General features: G+C 43.4%; 1 protein-coding gene across 2 annotated transcripts; it reads right to left on the bottom strand.

Annotated features, from left to right (window-relative positions):
* Positions 1-3,058: 3,058 nt before the first annotated feature.
* STIL (STIL centriolar assembly protein) lies at positions 3,059-23,476 on the bottom strand. Of its 2 annotated transcripts, XM_075424539.1 has the most exons (16): positions 23,408-23,476; positions 22,392-22,499; positions 20,617-20,732; positions 20,316-20,503; positions 19,075-19,322; positions 18,188-18,271; positions 18,012-18,098; positions 16,192-16,339; positions 14,898-15,007; positions 13,965-14,079; positions 12,043-13,101; positions 10,514-10,679; positions 9,526-9,751; positions 7,388-7,580; positions 6,513-6,766; positions 3,059-4,604 (listed from the first exon to the last, which is right to left on the bottom strand). In XM_075424539.1, the coding sequence occupies exons 2-16, from the start codon at positions 22,481-22,483 to the stop codon at positions 3,773-3,775; spliced, it is 3,918 nt and encodes a 1,305-aa protein (XP_075280654.1). In that variant the 5' UTR covers positions 22,484-22,499; positions 23,408-23,476; the 3' UTR covers positions 3,059-3,772. The 2 variants fall into 2 exon arrangements, with proteins under 2 accessions (XP_075280654.1, XP_075280655.1); XM_075424540.1 differs by lacking the exon at positions 23,408-23,476 and having other exon boundaries at positions 13,977-14,079; positions 22,392-23,229.
* Positions 23,477-23,950: the final 474 nt, after the last annotated feature.

The following is a 23,950-nucleotide window of genomic DNA, read 5'->3' as shown; positions in this document are numbered from 1 at the left end:
ACCCCTCACACTGGGGAAATTCGGGGTTGGGAGCGGAGCAGGGCGCAGGGGCCAGGGCCGAGCCCGGAGGAGAGGGGCTTGGGGAAGGGGAGAAAAGGCCAAGCCCCGCAGCAGAGCGGGGCAGCCGGCGGGGCTCGGGGGCCGGGCCCGGCTGTGTGCCCCGTCGGGGCTGGGGCTCCGCCCGGCCGCGGCCGGCTCCGGGCCCGGGGGGGGACGGGGACACCCCCGGCCCGGGCCAAAAGCAAACGGAGCGGCTGCCGGGGGCCGGGGTGTGCGGGGGTCGGGTGCCCTACGCGGGGCTTGCAAGGCGACGGGGGAGACCCTCCCCGAATTGCCAGCGGGCCCCGAGGGAGGGGGCAGGGAGAGACGGGCATCGCTGGGGGGTCCCCGGGGTCCGTTTCCCCGCACACCCCCGGGCGAAGCGGTCTGACAGAGGGCGGCGGGCAGCGCCTTTCGACAGCGCGGGGACCGACCTGCCCGGGCGACCGAAAATCAACGAAATCGGTACCGGAGCGGGGCGGGGAGGAGGGGGCCGGGGCCCAGCACCTCCCGGGACGCCCCCCGGTCCCTGTCGCGGGGCTGGGGGGAGGCTGCGACACCCCGGGCGTACGCGGAGCCGGGGGCGAGGGGGAGAAGCGGCGGCCCCGTCGGCTCCGGGGCGGCGAGGAGCGGCGGCGGCTGCCGGGCGGCCCAGGGGAGGGAGTTTGGGGTCCCGGGCGAGGCGAGGTCGGGTCCCGGCGGGGCAGGAGTGCGTGGGGCGGCGTGGCAGGGCCGGTCACGCCGCTGCGGACAGCCCGCCGTGCCTGCCGCCAGGAAACACGACCATTTTCGAGCCGGCTCCTCTAAACCCACAGGAAGCGTTAAAGATAGAACAGCCGGGGGCTGGGCGAGGGAGATTAGGGAAGCCGAGCATCTTCTGGCAGCCCGGAGCCGCTGCGGGGCCATGCCCACCCGCGCCTGCCCCGACTCGGGTGGGAGCCGCGGGCAGCCCGGCTCCTCCCGCACGGCTGCCCCGACCCCGGGGAGCGGGGGGGGGGGAACAGGGTGGGGCGGGCGATGGGCACCTTTCCGCGCTGCTGCCCTCCCACGGGTGGGCTGCCCGGTCACGGGTGGGCTGTCCGGTCACACCGGGCTCGCCCCCTCCCCACGCTTCCACGAGGGGAAGAGGCAGCAAGCCCTGCACCCAAAGCCTGGGGCTGAGGAGCACCAGCGATGCGCCAAGCAGGCCCGAGAGCTTTCCTGTGAGCGCTGTAGACATCTTCCTTTCATTATTAGAAATATTTCATTAGGAATATTAGAAATAGAAATAAAACAGAAGAAAAAAAAAAAAAAGGAGAGATAAAAAAGAAGAAGAAAACCCAATGACAAAGCCTTAAACCGCGGTGCCCCTCCGCACGTGTCATCGCCTGGCCAGGCGACGGAGCCGGCGCTGGGGTCGGGTCCCCAGAGCTCGGCTCCGGGAGAACAAAGCCAGACCTGGCTTTCCGCGCAGTTTTGGCTTCAAGGTGCAGAAGATGCTTCGGGAATTCAACCGGGGCATCTTGAAATTGCTCGGCCCTACGCTGTGAAAGGAAAAGCTGCCGTAGGGAAGAGTGGTTTTTTTTTTTTTTTTTGCTTTGTTTTGGTCAAGTAAATGAACGTTCCACTGGCTCAGAGGCTGCTGTCCAGGATTCTATGATTCGTGTGACTTAATATAACACCACACCCTCGCCCTGAGCTGCGTGCAAGTAGCTGGGCTTTTGTTTTCCAATTGTTTCTAGCCCTCCAGCATCTGAAGAAAGTCTTTAAAATATTAACCAATACAACTGTCATCTTCCTGTGTTTCCAGACATTTTACAATAGGAAACAAAGAACAAAACCCTACAACAATAGCTCAGAGGTATGAATTGCCTCATTCATCTCACTGGAATGTTCAAAAACATTAACTGTTTTTTGACTGATTCAGCAGAAAGTGTGCTGCCGGATAATAAGCTTGTGCCTGATCCAGGGGAGATTCGGGGACTGTGAAAGGTTTTATTTTTCAGCACAGCAAAACAGCACCTTTCCTGAAAGGAAGCAAATATTCTTGTTGATGGAAGAGGCTGCGTGAGAGGAGAAATTCTGACACAGCTTGAAGGGAGCTGCTGTCTTCCTCTCTGTACTGGCTCTGAAACAGCAAATGGCTTCTTCCCCCCCCCCCAGTTCTTAATCCAGAGGCCCACAAGGGCAGTAAGATGATGGAAAAGACTCTCCTGTCATCGCAATAAATTAAATAGCAATTAGTGCCCGCTCAAACAAACCCTGAGCTAACAGTGCAGACCTTGGCATGTGAAGGGGAAAGGGCCAGGATTCCAGCATGGGGTATTTAAGCGCTGGTTTAACACTCCTGGAGCAGGAAAGACAAGGTCAGTACCGTGAGCTGAACTTCTGCTGAGGCAGTGCCATCATTAGAATGTGCTGATGGGCTACGGCCAGGGAGAAAACAGATGGCCCTGCCGTCATCCCGCACTGTCCGCCCGTCAGGAGCGGTGGGAATGGGAACGAATCGCCGCTTCCAGCGCCGGTGTCTCATTTCCAGGAGCAAGAGGTCAGGACAGAGGCGTGTGACACCGCCGCCACGCTCGCCGAGCCGTGTCCGCAGCCGCACCGGCCAAACGCCGGCAGAGCACTGGGCACCTGGGGCTCCCCGCGCCAGTGGGTTATGCTGCAGCACAGGACAACGCACCAGTAACCACAAAAATATCTACTACATCTAAAAATTGAACAAGAGTCAAAGTCTTAACAGAAATGGAATCATTGAATGATAAATAAATAACTGAATTCTTCAGCTTGTGGAATATTATCACCACAGAGGGATGGGAAAGGGCTGTTTCATTAGCAGACCGCAGCACTCGCTGGCAGAGTATTTGCACGTTAACACAGAACAAAGTAAATCAATTCTTTCTGATGACCCCACCACCCAGCACTGGGGTTCTTGAAGGGTTCAGTAGCAAGCGACATCCTCACCCTTTCAGTCGGCCATTCTGAACAACGACTGGGAAGTGGAAAATGTCTTAAATAACAGGATACATCAAACAACTGATTTTTTTGTTTTTTAATGGAACCTTTGACCTTTATGAGAAATAAGTACTTCTTAAATAAATAGAAAACTTTCATTCAGAAAAAAAACCAAACCAGAAAAATTTTAAAAGTGCTAGTTTTTCCCATTTCCTTCCAGGATTTCATGATACAGAGAGTTACATGTGCCATTATGGCTGAATTAAAAAATAATCTGACGCAACGTAAAGCCATGGTTATACTTCCCTTCCCACTAGACACCTCCCCCTCCCCCCACAGTAATCCAACCATTTCAGCAAACTTCTAGAAATTAGTGCTTTAGCCTTGTTGTCCCTGCTCTGCCACACACAGTATTGACGGCTCACAGTTGGCGCAAACATGTTAAAGTCAGTGTTTTAAAAAAGTCAAGAGAAGAACATTTAAATAAGCATCACTGATAAAACTAGATTAAGAGTATGGCTTGGGCTCAAGTTGATTCACCTTTTAGAGACTTTAAAATCACGCCTAACTGTAAACAAAAGTGCACACATACTTCAGTGCTGATCAGCGCTGACTCAGCCAGGCATTTGGAGGTGGCTGTCGCCAACCTGGGCTGAAAACTCAGTTCGGCGAGTTTTACGTTGCTACAAGAGAGTGACCTCTTCAAAGACAGCTTAATCCTTGGTTTCCCGTGGTCTTGTACAGAGAGGTCCCTCTCAGATTTGAAACAGTGGTTGCCAGCCATCCTGGGGGATGCTCAGAACAACTTTGGCAACTGCCGGAGCTGTTTCACATCAAGAATGGTGCCAACAGAATTCATGCTGTTCGACTGGTTTAATGTTTCACGGGCCGGGGTATGCAGATTTCCAGGGAAGACCTGAGTATCTCCTTCATCTTTCCTGCCAGGTTGTTCAGTGAATTCAGCTCTCCCAGGAAACAGTTTGGGTTTTGATTTTAAATCCTTCAAAATGTGAACTGAGCTTTCATCTGCTTGATCTGCTCTGGCAGGAAAAATTTCATTTGTAATATTTCTTAATACAGGGCTGTTTAATTCTGGTGGGGGAGCATTAGTAGTCAACTCTCTGCTGTGACTTTTTAGAAGAACGGGAAGCTTTCCATCAATTCTTTTGGATAATTCAGTCCAGCGGTTGAAGCCATCCAGCTCAGGGGGAGTACAGTTCTTGTCCAGCACGCTTTCACTTTTGACAGTGCCAGAATTGCCATCCTGAACCTGCAGCTCCTCTTCGTCTTCGCTACTGTCATTGCCCTGTATCAGCCCATATCGTTTCATGTACTTCTTGGTTGCAAAAGACATATTGTTTGGTGAAATTAAGCTAAAACCCACCATGCTCTTGTCCGTATTTGCATGCAGGATGTCTTGGAAAGAGAAATCTGCAGGAGGATTTTGGCCTGAGTGACTGAGAGAAAGTCGAGATAACTGATTTTCACTGAGATACTTGAGTGCTATAGCATTTGCTTCCATGCTCAGATCAACAACATTAGGAGTTAAGCCACACATGCTGACATTGGCAAACGACATATAATTTAGTCCAGGAACCACTGCTTCAGGATTTATGCGTGCTAAGATGCTGAAACAAAACATCAGAAAGTCAGTTTAGCATTACAGGAAAAAGTACGCATTTCACAATACAATCCGATCATTTCGTTGTGCTCGCTGTACCGATCTCTCCTGCCTTCTGAACGCCACAGTTCCATCGGGCTCTTCGGTGCCGAGGTCACACGTTCCACACATACTAAAAAGCAGCTCTCCAGCCGCTGACACCGACAGCATCCAAACACTGCGTCAGAGATCTGACGACATTCCCCTCCGATTCAGTACTAACCACAACCCTCCTACGAAGAGCAGCCCGCCTCTAGCAGGTTTCAGAGCTGGTTTTGGTTTTTAAAGCAGGTTTCAGCTCTTGGTCTGTTCTCACCAGTGAATGCAACATTATACGTCTCTCATCCTAAGACCCCAGACGCTGCCATCCAACCCAAAATTTATATCTAGATGGAAGACACAAGCCCAGCAACAGACACCAAGGACATCTCCTCTTTCCCAATGCATGCCAACTTTATGATTTTCACAGGAACTCTGACATAATATCCACTTCCAGAGGCCTGCAAGCTTCCAGTTTTTGAAGGCATCTTTCAGATGAGAAAGGTTCATTTGTCCTGTTGCTTGGTACACCAGTTTCTTGTACACATTAGGTGTTTAGTTTCAAGACTGAAAGGACAAGCTCTAGTACACTAGGAGTGGTTATAAACCAGTGCGTTCAGTACATGTGTCATATACTAGTCCATAAACCCAAACTCCTTGTGCTGAGAGTTAAGAGTCTTCCTGTTTCACCAAGTACAGATTCTGATGTCTGCTTAGAGAGAGTAAACTCCTGGCTCAGATGAACAACCACTAATCATGCTTTGGAGTTGCACTGCTGTATCATTCTCTGCTGAGCTGTAGATCTCTCAGAACTGTTTATCAGCCATGAAAGTGGCAGAAGGAAGAATCCCACCCCACTCCTCAAGACTGAAAAAAAAAAAAAAAGCCAAACCCCCCAAGAATTCCAGTTTTGTCTTATGGGTTCACTTGTTAGCGTATTATTGACATTTAAAGAACACTGACAGACTCTCCAGCCAGCAAAGTCGCCCATAAATTCCAGAAAAATGCTTGATGAAATTCAAGTGAAAAGGAGAAAAAAGAGCTTAGAAACTGTATGACTGGAAATGGCTTTTGATACACAGCTGAAGAGCAGATTCATTAGGAGACGGTCAGATTTACATAACAGTTATGTACTAGTATCAAGAAGACAATAAGGATGAAAGTGAAACTGTCCCAGGCACTCAGCCTATGCCTAAGTAGCCACATCAGTAAATTCCTGTGCCTCAAACACCTTCTTCAGGAACTACTTCTGCTCCTTCTTCTGTTTCAGCAAGGCTGTTTCCCACCCCAGCCACTGCAGCCTCCCTGTTTCAAGTCAAAGCACCCACAATAACAAGCTATTAGGACAGAACTAGTTTTGATTATATATCAAAGCCACGATTACAGTTTCACTGATGCTGGTGAAGCGCAAGACAAGGGTTAAGAAGCAGTGAAAAAAAAAAATATATAGCTGCTTAACGTTCAGCCTCCCAAGTCCAGTGTTTCTCTGGAATACTTTGACATAGCCCAAAGGATTGAAATTACTCAGGCAGCTTCGTTATTATTCTAGGGAATTGTGTGCTACTGCATGCACAATACTTTAAGAACCACCAGATGCTTTAACAGCTAGAGCTACTTGTGTTGTATTTAAATAATCTGAGTTTTGCCAGCAGAGCTCTTAAACCTATCTGAAATACCCATAGCACGAGCCAGTGCTTCATCTTTGCAGCAACTGTGGATCAAGCTGCCAAACAAATCCCCAGCAGCAGCGAACACAGTCCCTCCTCTTTGCTCATTGAGCCAATCTTCATTTTTGGTTGGATCTACAAATTACTACTCAAAACAACCAGTATTTTACCTGGCACTCTCCACTTGGTGTGTATTTTTCTTCATTTTGCCAGGCGAGTCAATTGTCACTCCGAGACTCTTCAGTTGTTTGAGCGTAGCACTAATCACGCTCTCTTTATCCACCGCTCCCGTGTCAGTCTCTGAAGCCGCTTCTGTTGTATCATCAATACCCTGATACTTAGGACCATCATCGTCAACAAATCCTGATTTTACAGGCAAGTGATCTTGCTCTTCCGAGGACTTTAAGAGGTGGTTTACCTGGCCCTATAGAGAAAGGGAGCAGAGGAGAGGCCACATGGACAAAACCATCATGACAGGCAGTTGTCATCGAAAACCAAAATTCTGCTTTATTCTTATGCAACTTTAAATACAACTTGATGGGTCAACAGCTTATTCTTACAAAGAAGTCAAGTTCAGACTCAGTTCAGATGCAATCACGTAAACTCACAGCAGTACAGTCAAACATTGGAATATCTTACATTTCAAGCTTTCTGTAAGTCTGTTCTGAATTTAAAACACATCACACACCGATATTCTTCAAGATTAAAGTATCTGCCCTTTAAGGGACTTGAAGGTAAAATGCTGTGCTGTTCTAAAGGGCACTAATTTGGGAAGTTTTCAACTGACATTTATCTTTGAACTAAAGAATTATTTATTAGACAGTACTCCACGTATGCATGGAAGAGCAAAGTACAGGATAACCACTTAAACGTTAAAAAAAACAAAAAACCAAAAAAACAAACAACCATAAACTCGGAACTTTTCTGTCAAGCATAACATGCGAACTTGAAAACCACATGCAATTTTTGTTAATGCCAATAACTTCAGCAGTGTGCTGTTTTGACTGTCGCATTCAGTGCGGAACACCAGGTTTACACGAATTACCAGTAAGTCCTGGTAAAGCTTCTGATCCTCTGACGGGTGCCGGGGCAGCAGCGAGGCCGGTGGCTCCGGGTCCTGCTTGCTCGTCACCACCACACGGCTGCCAGCTCCCTCTGTTGGTTCCTTCTGCAGAGACACGGTCACGCTCTCTTCCAGGGATGAAAGGCGAACGAGTGGTTGGGAAACATTTCCATTTCTGAAAGAGAACACCGGGATAGCTAGCTACTCCCTCGAAACAGAAAAAGCACAAGTATCACTACGTGTACCTTACCGTTTCACGAACGCCAGAAGAGGAGTAAAGCCGAGTGCTGGAAACAGACCCTATCATCTCCCCTTTTGTCTGCTGCTCCAGGCTTTGCTCCTTTCTGCAGTTACTTTCTTTCAAAACTCATTTGAGGACTAAGGAAATGCATCTCACAGTGTGGACCTACAACAACCTGACTCATTTTTCAAAAAATGATTTGGAACTGGCAATGGCTTCTCTGGACTGGGCAAAACTCAATGATACTCTACTCTATGACTTAACCGTGAAGCAGATGAAATCAAAGTTATTAACAATTTGGAGTTTCACTTATGTTTTCAGTATTTTTCGGGACACTCAAAAGCCTTCAGGAGTAAGTATCTTCCACATGTTCCGAAACATGACTTATTCAAAAAGCCATTTTTACCAAGGTAACTGGTAACAAGATTCCTGCGGTAGTTTAAAAAAAACTTCTCAAAGACACTATTACAAGTACACACACCCACCATGAACACTGAGTACCATGAACTGAGAACAAACACCCCATTGAAATTTTTCTCAAGAGCAGATGTGAAAGAGGAACCATAATCTATTCCTGAAGTTTCCAGATAAAAAGGGTAAATATTCTAGAACGAGTTACAACGCGAAGCCCTGCATCCCCTCCACTAGCTGGTGTGTGCATCGCACAGACCTTCCGAGACCAGAGGTATCAATAGCACTATCATCCCGAGGAGATCCTTAAGCGACCCTCCTTCCCCTTCCTCCTCAGGAGACAAGTGTACGGTAAGGGAATTCCAGAACTCAACTGATCAACTGCCTGTGTTGAAAGCGATAAGATTTAAATCACGTGACCTACTAGATAGTCAATGCAGGTTATCAGTTACCGTTACACTAGCAATTATTCATCATTCCCCAAAGGGTTCCCCTCCTCCTCAAAGAAATCTGGGTGGTGCTCTACATTCCTACCATAAGATACTCATACAGCTATTTCACAGGTTCATGAATCCAAGTTGAAGAGAACCTCAAGGCGGCATCTCTCCAAAATACAATGTTCAAAAGACTGATCTGAATCAGTAACATTTATGGTAGCAGTACATGTTTACAGATAATACTTTAATCAAGGACTACGAATATTTAAGTTATAGCTTAATTATCATAATCTTTTCCAATATGATTGTTTTAGAAACCTAATTTAACTGGAAGGGTATTCCCCCTCCTTTGGCTTTTAACACTTAGAGAATATTAGATCATTAAAAGTGCTAAATTGTTGAGCTATTTCCTGAGTAAAAATAATATCCACATAGATAATTAAAAATGTTTTTAAAATGGCTTCCCAAATCAGTCCGAGATTAGTCATTGCACTATAAAGAACCTGAGCTTGAAAATAATTAAACTAACAGCAGTGAAGTTGGTACCCGCATTCACTACACACAAAGTAATCAGGCATAAAACAGCAAAATTCAGGGAACAGTCATATACTCATAAACCCCTTGTCCTAAGCCCCTCAGAACTGAAAGGGTTCTGAATGCTGGCAGGGGAAAGCCACTGTTGGAAAACAACTGACTACAGCAGCATCCCCCTTTCCCCTTCACGATTTAAGGTAAGAAAGGGAATGCTGCCAGCACTGTACATGCTTTTCCAAGTTAAAGGCTTTTGCCACCAGCTGCTGCTGATAGGTAGGCTAGCTAAACGTGCATGGCTGATAAACGCAGGCTCTAAAGGCAACTGTGTTTTGGCAAGCTGTACAATTCGAAGCATAATTAAAAAACAAAGAAGGGAAAGAACACAACAACAGAAGTCAGGTGACTATTTGTGAGTCCTGAAAAAAATAATTATGAAAGTAGTAACTTCAGAAAGACAGTTCAGCTTATCTGAACACGAGATATCTCTGGTTACTTACTGGAGAGTGTTCCGATTAGTTCCTTCTTCCACAAGATGAATACTGTCTACAAAGCTGGGCATGTCAACCACCTTTAAGGAAGAAGCAATACTTGTATTACTTGCATCTTGTTCAGCGTTAATTGAAAGGCTTATGTCTTCCTTAGAACTCTCTTCATCCTCTTTTTTTCCTTGTGGTATAGAGTCATCCTGTTTTTCCGGGGCTGTATTCCAAAATAAGCTAGCACCTAGAAGAGAATTAGAGATTTACCCGTTTAAGGGAAGTCATTACTATCTTCTGAGACACTTTGGTTTGTAAAGCTAGAGGAATCATTTCCTCACATTCAGCGGGTTTTTTTCATCATTATAAAAGTGATTTAGGATTTAGAACAGCTAAGAGTTGCCAAAACATCATTCAAGTTCTAGTTTCTTCCAAAGCATTCTTGATGAAAAGAAATGGTTGTGTTAAAGCATTTTAACGCTTTGACCTTGAGCCAGTTTGAAAATTTCCCCCAGACTAACCACAGTATTTCCATGGATTTAACAGGAACCAACACATGAATATGCAACTTTACAGACACAACCACCTAAACAGCTCAAATTGAAGTGAATACAGTCCATGCACGTAAACGCACGACATAAAAAACATCAGTAATATATTTCATAGACCATCAGATGGGATAGAAGCTATTACTTTTCAAAACAGTGTGTTAATTAAAAAAGATGTGGATTTTTTATTTCAATAAGGCATAATTTAAAATAGAAGTCCTTGCTAAAGCTATTGGAAAAATAAATCTCCCAGTGGTGGCAATCACTGCCATTGCAGCCCAAAGACAAATGTAGCTCCAGCCTAAGCTTGCAAATAACACCTAGAGAACTCAGCTGGCTTCCGTATCCAGGTGCGTGTTTGTGTACATTCAGCATTTCTGCAAAACATCCCCTCCATGCCCAAATTACAGAAGCACCCAGAAGAAGTGAAGACTGTCTGTTTTTAAAGAATGAAGCGTTACCTGTGCTCACAGCAATGCTCACACTTTTCCTTGTGTGCGAACCCGGTGAGGACTGTGTTTCCATGGAAACAAGGTCCCCGTTCTTCTCGGGCTGCAGAGCAAGACGAGCTGCTGCTGGTTCAGAGGAACAAGCCTGGCGAGCCTGTGCTTCCAATAAGCGCTGGATCTGTAACGGTTATCAGAAAGTTATGATTTGTACAATAATATGTAAAGTGTAATAGGCAAAAGTGAATTACTAAATTAGGCTCATCTGAGATTTGGATTCAAATCCAGGCTGCACTGGCACAGAAATCTGATAACCTTCCAGTTCCAAGCAGTGCGCGCAGCGTAAATCAAAACATCAATTTTGACATTGGCAGAGCTAGCAAAGAAGAGGTTCTAAGCACGCTGGCAGAACTACACCAAGACAGCTCGAGTAAAGCCTGTTTGCACCACGCTGGCTGGAAGTATTCTCTGTCCCCTTCATTCATATACAAAGCCTATTACCGACTTACCAGCCAAGCATTTGTCTGCCAACTGTCCTTACACCATGCTAAACCAACTTTGTATTAATTACAAAACTAAGCACTTAAATGACAAAATTAAGGTTTCCCAGGCAATCTTCACTCCAGTATTTGCATCCACCGCGTTCACCAATTAATTCACAGCTCCATGGAGAAATATTATAACAGTGAAGGCTGCGTTTATGCAATAAGGAGAGGTTTCCCTCTCTCATGCACAACCCATGCTTTGAGAGCTTAATTTTACATAGAGGAACCATACCTAAAGCATATTTCAATTGTAATTTTCTAGTTTAAGCAGGAAAAATACATATTGTGAGCAATTTTCCTACTCCTATCATTCATCACCAGCAGTAAAATTTACACTTAGGCTCTTCAGCCAAAAATCATACCCTGCAAAATACAGGGCCAGCAGTGTAATTCAAGAGGCTGCTATTTCAAAGAAACTTAACCTGGTATCAAACCAGAACTTGGTGAGACCACCAAAGCCCAATTTTCCAGCACAGTAACAAACACCGGATGAATCCTGCCAGTCTACTGCAAACAGACAACTGAAGTTTTCAAAGCAACAGCCTCAACAGCTCAGGAAGACTTGAAGGTGGGCAAAGCAACACAGGAGAATGTTCTGTGCTTCACTTCCATACTTACAAGCATTCCAAAGTCGATAGCCTATGCAGTACATTTTTTTTTTTTTTACATAGACAAGCATATCTATAGGAAAGCATTTATACAGAAGGCATACAGGTTTGCATTATAAAACTGCCTGCTAAAAGGGAAACCTTCGTGTTATGGAAATACGATATAAATAAAAGCAAAATTTAATTAGGCAAGAGTCAAATAGTTTTCATTTAAGGGACACCAAATAGCAGAGCTAATCAGGATTCCCCTCCATCCCCAAACTGCAGCCAGTATGACTGGGTCTCTTGTTCCAACAAGAATAGACAGCAGTTAATTTAATTCCTTTGGCAGGGGAACTATCAAAGCATAATCACTAAGAGGGCAGTGGAGAAAGCTGCCATTTCCACAAACCTGAGCTTGAAGTAATTTGAGTTGTCTATCTTGTTCTGTAAGAACCCGGTAGGCGTCTGGAGATAATCCCATCATCCCATTATCTGATCCTGCTTTAGAAGCAGGCACGTGCAGGCACGGTGAGTGGGCTGCACAGAACTGCGGACTAGAGGGGCTTGCGCTTGAAGGCAGTCTTATTCCAGGTGATAAGCTATTGTTGAGAGAACAGCTCCCCATTTTCCCATGATATCTCACGCTCATAGGGCTGCTTGTGGTATACCCTGGATTGCAGCAGATGTTTGGGCAAACTATATTGTGATGGAGCACTGCACATGGATTCTCTTGAGCCACCTCCGTCTGTACGTCCGCTCCGTGTTTGGAGCTTATTTCCCCAGTTCCTTGCCATGAGTTTATCGGATTATACTGGACGGAAGCAGCAAAATGACAGTTGCATGCACTGGCTGGACAGTAAGGTGGCACTTGAACTGGCACCTGCAGCTCTGCTGGTCTTCTGCAGCTCTGTGGTGCAAAAGCAGAGTTGTAGAGGACTGGCTGTGTAACAGCAGGAAACTGCTTGGAACTGGACATTGATGTTTTTCTAATTAGAGGCTCTCCCTGCTGTGCGACTCCACTGGGATTTACCACAAGTCCTTCTGCTGGCTTTCTGGGGTGATGCACAGAGGTATCCGGAGAAGGGCCACTACAAGGGGTTGAAGTAGAAGAAGATCCAGAGTTCTTTCTTGATTGAAGGCAAGCTTTCTTACAGTGCAACTGTTGCTGTACTAGAGCTTCCTTTCCTCTGGAAGGCCTTGAAGTCGGAATTTTCTGGTTTAAATGGTTTGGTAATTGCCTCAGAGAGGGATCTCCCATATTAGCAGAAAAGTTTTGCTTGTCTTCAGAGTGTTGGGTGGGGTAATACGTAGATCCCAAGCACCATTTCTTTTTAATTGGCTGATGTAGCACTGAGGGTTGACTTTTAGCATTCAAAGTCCCCGTCAGCTTAGATGATTGTCCTGATTCTATGAAACTCCCATCCAAAACAAGAGACAGCTCAGGAACTGAAGGAAAGATCCTGGTAACCTGAAGGGACAATCACACAAGCAAGCTTAAGATCGCTTTAAAATGTTGCCTTTCAGCTCTTCACATGCAGAAATTCATCAAAGAAAATGTTTTCATTCAAAATCAATATATGACCACTACCAGCTCCAAACCAACCACACACTGAATACTTTTCTAAAGACTGGAAAAACCAGATACAGAAAAAGCAGCAAGATCTCTATAATCATCCTTTAAAGGTCCCTTCCAACTGAAACTGTTCTATGATTCTTAGAAGACAAAATTGCTTTTGTACGGCATAATAGCTGTGTCCACCAAATGAATGCTCCATGTCACCCTGGAGCACATTTCAGAGTATCGATCTTTCCCCTTTGAGAACTAGGCTACATGTTCCCTCTCACTGTTCTTAGACCCAGTAGGTAGGTGCAACAGAACATATTTTATAATCCACAGCTGCCACATCCTTCTAGACCTATGCTGTATGAGGGCTGCTATTTCATTATGTTTGAATACGCTTCAGTAAAAAAGGACAGACCAGCAGGTTTTTATTTCATTTAACCAGAAACACACAAGAAAGAGTTTGCTGCCCCTGTCTTTGCCTGAGACACCACAGCTCTTCCATTTAATAGTAGCAAGATTCTCAAAGTAGAACCTGCTATCTCTGTTCCCAATTCCTAGCACATACAGGAATTAAAGTGCCTACAACCCTGGAAAAAAAGCAGGTTAACTAGAGCAGGAGTTGGCACTCTTGGTCCATTTCTTCAGTTCTGTGTTCCCCTGCTAGCACTTTAAGACACAAACTTTATACTCTCAAGTCTCCGTACAATGAGCTTTGCTGCTCCAAGTGTCACATCTGAGACATCTAGAACAATTATTTACTTAGTTACCTGTTGACTCACTGGATGAGGACTTGGAATTGGTCTGGGGGATAAGTCCTCATCTTCTACACCAGAGTCGTGGTCGCTTGCTGACAACTTGCTGGGTGAACAGCCTTCTGGAGGACTAAAACCAACATAAATCAAACTAAAAATGTTTTGCTTGTCAGATTTGGCAGCAGTAACAAGAATCTTCATGTTTTTCACTGTGCTATCTACAGCGCAATATCAGCATCATTCTTCCCAGAAGCAGTTGCTATATCTCCTCCCTGGTTAGCTAGGGAGTTCACACAGCAAACAGTTCTAAGATAAAAAAGTGAACATACAAATGCTGCTTTTAGGTAAAAAGGCTACCTCCCCACCCCCTCAGACATACACACCTTTTAAGTGACATTCTAACAGCAAAGCACTGATTTATATTAGAAACATAGGGATTGCTACAGTAAAGAGTGTAACATTGTTTAAAGGAATATAAAGGCCATCTTATAGATAAAAAAATGATGGATAAGTCAGGTTCTTAAAAATCCTTCAGTTTCAACGTATCCAGGTCTGGCAGCTCTAAAGAGTCGGAAGGAAAAAGGAATTTTTACCAACTTAAATAGATTTCAGTTAGAGATTTGCTTCAAAGGACAGATCTCACAGAAAGCTTAATAGAGTGAACTAAGCCCCACCAAGGAAATCTTTTTAGAAACGTCCACCATATAAATTACAACCACCAGCATGAAGAGTAGAATCACGAGTAGTTTCTCATGGAATAGGGTCAACTTGACCATCTTACTTGAATAATATTAACTCCAGGAATAAACAAAAGCACATACACAGATTTTAATGACAGAAGATCATGCTATGCACAGCTAAACTGACACCTGGCGCAGCAGAGGTCTAAAAAAGCCTCATCCAATAAATACTTAATTTTTGCATATAAATGAAATCTGAAAGATTTACCTTCCAACAGGAAGTTTCTTGCAAACTCTGCTGAAGAACTCAGTTTCTGCATTTTGGTTTTCTGCACTCAACTCAAACTGGACAGGGCTCTTGTCTGAAGGTTCAACATTCTGGAATGAAATTTTCTGCATTTGTAAAGCATGAAACTTTCAGCTTTTCGTCACTGAGGTACTATTCCCAAAGAAATAGTTTCAAGGATGTTTGTATCTGACTACTTGCTGCTTATCCTCTACTTTTAATTCTCAGTTCTCTCACCACTACAAGGAGGCAGGCAACTTCCCTTCCTGTTTAGCACTGTTCCCCCTGCTACTCTAAAGTAGTTGGCCTAATTATAGCCATGAGCAGATGCTTCCTTGCTGTAACTGCTTAGATACTCCTCCACAAGCCTTCACCACTATAGGAAACAGCAACTGCTCTTACACTGTTTCACACACCACAGCTGGGCAAGTCCTGGAGACAACAGAATTGAGCCTCTGTTAAGAGGTTTGTCATCTTCAGAAAGCTAAGCTGTACCTAGGCTAAAGGTAGAAGGCAGCCCTGAACAGGAAAATTTAATTGGAAAGAGAACAGAGTAAACAGCACAGCACACGCATTACACTAGCTGCTTCTCTGCCGGAACATTTATCGAACAGACTAACAACTCAATTTCAGGTTCTGTACAAGCCTAGTAAAACATGTGAGGTACTGAGATTTCCTAGAATTTCCTCAAACCTTATTAGTTATCTCCGAGATATTGTATCATCAAATTCTTTCTAAGAGTTACTTTCCACAAAGATAAAATTGTTCCTGCTTTGTTACTGTAGCACTGCAAGAGATCTGCAGATTAGTAACCACTGAATTCCCTTCGGCATTCAACTTCAAGCAAAGCAGAAGTTCCTCACAAGAATGCACCAATGTGCATCATCCACAGAAACTACCAGATGTATCCAGCATGCACACAGCACACCAGATTAACAAATGCTATAGAAAATCAGAATCTCCACCCATAAAGCCAAAAGGTCACTAGTAACAGGGAGCACTAACAAAGTCCAACACAGCACACTACATTTTAAAAGACTGGTTCTTAATGCTGTTAGAACAGTGAGCAGTTGCTGACTTTGGAGGTCATTCCTTAATTTGAGAGACAAACTGAATTTACAGTAATCACTGTAAAAAGGTAGCTTTATAGAGCTACATCATTTTCAAACACTGCTGTTTCATTTGGGTCACGTTACAGTGACTCCTCCTTCAAGTGCTTTATACTAAAGGTCAAATTTTAAAGTACCACGATGCTGCAGGAAACCAAGCCACTTACTTTGAAGAGGTGTACTGTTTCATTGCAAGTTAAGATCTGAAACCCTAGTTCAGTCTGTCCACTGCATGGGACGCACTCATAAAACTCTGGTTCCTTGTGTGTCAATGAATAAAGCACAATAAGAAAACTCCCAGATTCCGAAAAAACCCTAAAACAGAAAAAAAACATATCTTAAAAAAAAAAAAAAAGGAACAGGAAGAAGGCCCTTAAGTTTCTCAATATACTGAGCAAACTATCACACAGTTTAGCAAATGGATGAATCACTGCATTTTTAGTAGTACTGAGCTACAGACAGAGCAGATGGAGTTATGACTGATGCCACATGCAAGAATCAAAGCAAAGCAGAGAAATGGGAACAACTCGCCTCCTTTCCAGTTCAAGCCTTTAGGATCACTTAGTACTTTAAATAAATTCCTAGAAGACTTCAATCACAGCATAGAAGAAAACATCTGCAAAAATGATACTGTGATTTTTTTTAATAATTCAACTGAAGATGTATTATAAACACACTTAGTGCTTCAGTTATCCCTAAACATTCCAAAAACGCTCATTAGCAAACAGTTTTGTTTTTTTTTTTTAAGAAAATTTATATTGACCTTTTTTTCCACATGTGGAGAACAGTAACAACAGTCAATATTTGACACAAAAGATCAAGAGCAATGAAAGTAACGTGCATTTCCAGGAAAAGGTAGTACTACTTTCAGAACAATTTTTCTTTTTTAGCACTTGTAATACGCTTGTTTGTCAGGTGGGTGGGTTTTTTTTTTCTTTATATATGATAGAGAAAGCAGTGGGAACAAGATGCTTGTTTCTATGTGTTGAAAACCACATTCACATGAAACTTTAAAATTATACTTACAACTCCAGAGTTAAAAACATGATGCACAGATTAAGCAGTTAGTCTGCAGAGGTTAATTCTGTTTGCACGGTTCATCAAATTTGCCTAATCCACTTCCAAGATGGAATCAGTGAAAGTTAATGAGAGTCAAGCATCTAACTTGCCTTTCTAATAATCTGATTGGGCTCTTATCTGTATTTGGGCATGTTTAAATTGTTAAGGGGAAAAAAGTCTATTCGGTAATTACAGACACATCTGTTCACCAAATGTGGCTTTAATTCATAATTTAAAAGCAAGTGTGGTCGAGCAGAAGAAATTCTTATGCATACAGCATATTTTAAAGTTTCATTTACCTGAACAGCAATTTTAAAATATAAACACTTTAACTTCCTCCCAGCTTCCATATAAATAGAACTTGACAAATGTTACAAGAGAAAGGATGCAAAGAATGAGGAATTACTATCTCTGAACATCACAATAAAAAAAAACCAAAAACAAGAGAACGTAAAACCTACAAAAACAACATTTAGCATGAAGTCGTAACAAGACAGTATTAGCTGCAAATCAACATGCTTCAATATGTTGGTCAGATACAACCAGGGAGAAAGCTTGTATCAAAGAAAACATCCATAAAAAAAAGTTCAACATCAAAACCAAAACCCCACCACTGTTCAAACTAGTGTTTCCTGCTTGCTGCTTTTTATTTAAACTAAAATGCAGGGACCTTAGTGATATTGCTTACCCTCTTTTGTCTTTGAGACACCAGCCCAGCTTTCTAACACTTCAGCCACAGAAAATTTGCGAGGCAAAAGCCAAAAACAGAAAGAACAATTCAATCAGACAGCCTTACCTCCTGTATAACATATCAATCACAGAATTCCCTCAAATATCTTTGAACAGAGCCCATGCTGCCATGCATTTCTCTGGAATACATTTTTGGGCAGCCCATAGCTTCTATGTTTTATAGATAAAAGCGACTTGCCTTTCTTGAACTGAAGAACTGAATAAATATCGCAAGCAACAGGCCCAGACTTGAGGACTACAGATATGAGTAACTCCACTCAGCCAACTAGAAGTAAGAAAAAGTATCCAGTTAGAAAACAGTTCCATTATGAAGTTTCCGCTATACAATCTGTACAAACAGAGCCAAACACTTACACTCCAACTAGCGGCAGAGTATAAGCCTTGGGATCAGACTCGAGCAGCAAAAGCAATTTTCGTGTCTGGTCCATAGTAAGGTAGCTGAAAGAAAGAAGTTCAGTTTTATTAGTATTTTGGAAGGCAGTCTTTCAAAAAATGTCCTGAAGAGATAAATAAAAGTTTAGAAAATACTGTAAGAAAGTTTTGGGGAAAAAAAAAAATATCAAAACCATTCTTCCTCCCCACTTACAGCAACTCCTCAGCTTTCCATCAATTCCCTGTGTAACAAAGGATTATCAAGGACAAAATTTGCTTAGTATTATTAGCACTCACAACAAATCCAGATATGTAAGTCATATTAAATTTGAAGAGTAACTTTCAGACAGGCATTCATAACGTCTCTCTCCAAACAAAATGACATTCAGTTGCTTCAAATTATTTCTCTGATCTAGGCTTAGTTCACCCCACTACATTAGTTGTCAGTCAGAATGATGATTCCCCAATACCATCTCATAAGCCAGATTAACAGAAAAAGCTTTGGTTCACATTCATCTGATTTTCATTCTAGGGCAAGCACTGATATTGTTTAAAAAGCTGGATGCTGTTTACATTTATTACATTAACTAGAGGTGCGTCCCTCTGCCCTAGTAAGAAGACCTTCTATTGAAGTCAAAAGCAAGAAGAGGTCCTACTGAACCAGTTAAGATTTTTGCCCCACCCCATTTCCTGGTTCTTGTTTATAACGTTTTAAATTTCTCCAAGTTAAAGTAGTTATGTTACTTTTATGCCAGTTATTTTACTAAAAAGCAAAGCACTGGTCGAGATATCGCCTACCTACCTGCTTCAGGAAATGCAACAAGCTACCGGGCAACTTCAACAGCTTTAGCATCACACCCTTTACTCACCCACATTTGTAAGTTCCTTGAACTTGGGCAATATTCATGGGACTGTTCAAATTTCTTGCTAGGGCTGTAGGAATAATTGGGACAGACTTCACGGGGGTGTATTCCAGGATATTTGCTGCAGTAACAGAAGCCCAGTGAAAATTAAAATGTAGATTATCCAGGTTTTCTGTGAAAACAATGTGAGCTCTAACAGTGAGCAGTTTAGACAGATCCAGTGATTCTTTACTGCACAGACTGTGCTGCAAACCCTAGAAGCACGAAAAAGAGAAAAAAGTTAAATACACTAAATTGTCTTCATATGACTACCATGATTCAAATTGGATTACACTAGGAACACAAATAATTCATCATAGCTACTATTGCAGTAGGCACTGTATAAAAAGCTGCTAACCCAGGTCTCCAAAGCTCATGGCTGTACTGAATATAATGAGTAATGTAAAATACACTTGAAATTCAGCTATGCATATCTTAGCATTGTTTTATGATGTATTCAGAAACCTGGGGTTACTCAAATTGTATAAAAATCAAACAACAAAACCAGGCAACTAGAAGGCTCAAAGTGATCTGTCAAAGTTTTCTTACTTGCATTGTAGAAATTTGTATTTTAGCATCTGGTTGTATCATTACGAGAAAGTTTAGATATGAAGTAAACATTATTTATATTATAAAATACACCTAACAGGCACAGGCAGACATTTACAGGAATGGAGGATGTCTTTACTAGATCGTATGTCTACAGCAGAGCACAGAAATGACAGGCACACATTTCAGCTGTAAGTATTAACCTACACAAACTTTACATGCTTTCTTGCAAGTCACTTGCCTAGCAATACTTTATCAACAATTGCGCAAATAATGCAACTCTTTAATGAGTTGAAAGAAAAAGCTCTTTTTTCTTGTTTAAGCAAGTTCGCTGTAATCACTGTTGTCTTGCTGGTTTTGGTAGTCAGACCGGATGAAAAACTTTGGTCAGACAAGAAGACTTTAGTCCAAGATTAAAGATTGTGTGATCCTTAAACACCCGTGAAGACTAACTGATTTTAATAGTTTCCAATATACTTTTCAATGACAGTTTGAGGAGCTATTTTCACATAATCAATTCAATAGTCTTGCTTCAGCCACTACTTCGCTGTGTTTGAAATTGAAGGTGGTTGTAAAGCTAGCCCTGTGCATAGACCAGTCTCCTGCCTAGAAGACAGTTCATTGTTTAAGAGACCTGAAAGTTGCCAAGCGTTGCCTACCTTGAAAGCCAAGCTGATATCTTCAGTGCTGTGCACTATAATATTCTCTGAAGAAGGTCCCCAGGCATTAACTGTACATGGAATCAAAAAGTCTCCAGGAAGAGACGTAGTTGGAGTTTTGCCTGATCCACCAGCAACTTCTCGACCGGGATCAAAGCGGTCTATTGTTAGCGTTATGCCTTCCCCATCTTTAAAATAAACAAATAAACAAAGTCAGAGTCCAAGAGCAACTACTCAGGCTCCTTGATAACAGCTTACTCAACCAACCAATATTGTCTGTCTACGCAATGTTTAAAGTCACCTTCATCTACTGCAAGAGTCCCAAGCAGAAAACAGGAAAACAATTCATTTTCATTCTGCTTAGCATGGCGATAGGCAAGGCGCAAGGTTTTCTCCATCATAGATAGTCTTGGGTTTCTAGAAAGAGACAACAAGCAAGTTTAACATGCAAATTATTTTAATGCATTTTCATAAAGTATTGTATTGCAATAGCTTCCACATATTTTTGTCCTTTAAAAAGAAAACACACATAAACAGCCCAAGGCCCTAAACAACAAAAAGGTAAGAATTAACAACATCGTATAAAAAGTCATTCGAATTTTAGCTTGTGTTCTGTGCCTCACCCCAACCACTGATATTCAGGAAACCCATATTTTAACTGGAGCAGCTCCGCAGAATGCTCTGTACGAACATCCCAAGAAGAATAGTTTGGCTTGACTAGTCTGGCAAACCAACATCAGTAGAAAAACAATTTTTCCCACAGAGAATAAATTGCAAGGAGAGAGAAGAGTTTTTTTCTATGAAGAATAAGTAACAAGGAGAGAGAAAAGCTTTTTCATATAAAACGCAACTTTGTCACAAGAACTAGAGATGAACACAGGTGAATTCTTTTAACAGAAAGTGGAAAAAGTTAGAAATACTAAGACCAAAATACAGAACCTCTAAAAATTCTAAGTTTAAACAGGAGAATAGACCAAATTGCTTAACTAATTTTGATGTGGTGTTCTCTCATTTTAGCACAGTATTTAGTGAGGATGCTTAAAGCAGCAGCATGGGCTCCATGACACAGAAATGCAAGTATGGAGAAAGATCAGGTAATTATAAAAATCACTAGTGGTGGGGAAAGAAAAAAAAAAAGCTAGTAAGCTTGGAATCTAGGGCAGTAAGTACATCAACATTATTTTAGCTTGAGATAGCTTATCTGATTTTGACTTGGAAGGAGATCAAAGTTGAAAGTGAAGCACTGGTTTATATGAATACTGTGATGATGGCTCATGCCCCACCTGCTCAAGAATAACAAAGTGAAGAGTCTCTATAAAAATAAAAGTAATTTATTTTAAACTTTGTTAAAACTTAGAGGTTTTGACTCAAAGAGCACTATGTGGCAAGGACAAGCGGAGGCTCCTCTGACCTGCGTGTAAGGGCTGTCCACCCTTATATGCACAGATATGCACTCGCTCATATATTTGTTTTAATAACTACAGCAAGATTTTTATGACATCTGTATAAGAATTACCCAGTTAAGTAATAAGGATCAATTTTTACCCTCCATTTGTTTTACAAGTCGAGGTTGGAACATCCTGCCCCAGAAATTCACAGGTGCTTCAGATTTGCCTCTAGACTCATTCTAAACAAAAATACACCAGAACTTCTGGCATTTTAATCCAGATTCCTGAAACAAGCAAAATGCTTAGTTTTAAGTTTTACTTGAAGCACGCTATCTGTATCCAGTTTGTCAAAAATATTTTTTTCTCTGTAAATATTTAGAGACAAGGAGAAACATGTAAAAGAAAACTACAAGTACGCAGTTACTTTTACACCTTTCCATATTTGAAGGAAACTGAAAGAAATTGTGGATTACTTTAGACTGAGGCACCTCCAACCTACTTGAGTGCATTACACAACAGAAAGGGTAACTCTCAAATGTTTCCATTTAAAATCATCCCTATATACTTATAATGAACACATTGGCTGTTTCTTTGTCATATGCTAGACTCAAAAGATAACATGAGGCTTTAAATCATATAGATCTTAATCTACCTTAACCTTTAGCTGCTTAAAAAAGGTTATTCGTACCTGTAATAGGTGATATGTGAGCCAATGACATCACCCATAGGGACTGGGTCCCAAAGTGCACACTTGGACAGAGGGAAACTGAAAGGGACCATCCTTTCAGGAACAAATCTGGGAAGACAATCGCAGAGACAAGAAAGCAAAAGGGATTAAGCTTAGTACTTTCAAACAGCATTTATAAGAAGGAACAAAAGAACAACACTGTAAGAAAAAACACACATAAGCTGTTGGTACTTTTTTTGCTTCATAAGATGTTGGTACTTTTTTTGTTTCAAGTCCAGGCCAATGAAGCAGAAACTTTGTCCTGTGAAGTTGTCAAGGATATGAACTACAAAGTCAACACAAAACGTTCATTTTCAGTTCCTGACAGTTCCTTCATGTAGTGTCGGAAGATGTGTAGGCCAAAGCACAACTTTGCAAATAAGAAAAAGCTGCTCTGGATATACTGCAGGAAAGCAAAAGTCTATCTGTCATTAGAAACTCCCATGGCACACAGAAAATCTTGGTTTAACAAACTTAACATTAGATCAGCTTCCAAAAGCCCTGGTTTAGTCACTTTTTAAAGTCAGCATCCAATCCACTTAAGCTTTGAAGACTTCTGAAATAAAGCCTTGGCTTAACTCAAACACAGTGAATTCAATGCATTTTAACCAATAAACAAGAACTTGCTTGGCACATATTTGCAGGGTCAAACTTTGCCAAGGTGCTTTCTTTGCATTTCCTTAAGTTCAAAGGAAAGAACGAACTCTATTTTTAAGGCGGCTCTAAGCAACCCGCCTACCTCTCAGGTTTCCAGCGGCAGTTAATTATTCTCATTAAAAGCTAAACGCCCACCACAGTAAGCTCTTAATCAAGGCCTGCAAAAGGGGAAACTTATTTAACGCCCCACCGTTTTCACCAGCTTTGGGAGCGGCGCCGGCCCCACCGTGTGCGGCTCCCTCCCGCCCCTCGCTAGGAAATGACCGGCGGACCACCCTCCCCCCGCCCCGGGAGCGGCTTCCCCGACGCGGAGCCGGTACCTCAGATCCGGGCCGGGCAGCGCGGGGTCCAGGCGGGGCGGCCGCAGCTCTGCCCGCTCCTCGTCTCCCTGACGCCGGGCGCCGGCGTGGGGCAGCGCCCAGGCGCGGGGCCCGCCCGCGGCAGGCCCCCCCTCAGCCGGGCGCCCTGCCAGCGTCCCCTGAGAGAGGAGGGAGGCGGCCAGGGACACCCGCTCCCCAGTGCCCCGCTACCGCCTCACCTCCCGCCGCCGCCGCAGCACCAGACCCAGCCCGCCCCGCTCCGCCGCCCTCCTCAGCCCACGGCCAACCCCTCGTTCCCCGCCGCCAACGGCCGCCGGCCAATCACAAGGCACAGCCGGCCGCGCCCCCGCCCCCTCTACCTGCTTCCACCCAATCGGCGCGCCGTAGGGAAACGGCTCTCTCGGCCAATCAAGGCGGGCCCCGGGGGAACCAACCGCCAGCGCGCGCGCAGGGGGTTTAAAAACGCCAGCGGCCCCGCAAACGGTCAGTGGGAGGGCGGGGAGCGCGCAGGCGCAGTGCGGTTGCCATGGCAGCGCGGGGCGC

Source organism: Opisthocomus hoazin, chromosome 6 (assembly GCF_030867145.1).
Source record: "Opisthocomus hoazin isolate bOpiHoa1 chromosome 6, bOpiHoa1.hap1, whole genome shotgun sequence".
Taxonomy (NCBI): domain Eukaryota; kingdom Metazoa; phylum Chordata; class Aves; order Opisthocomiformes; family Opisthocomidae; genus Opisthocomus; species Opisthocomus hoazin.
This window is presented reverse-complemented; position numbering and strand designations above follow the sequence as displayed.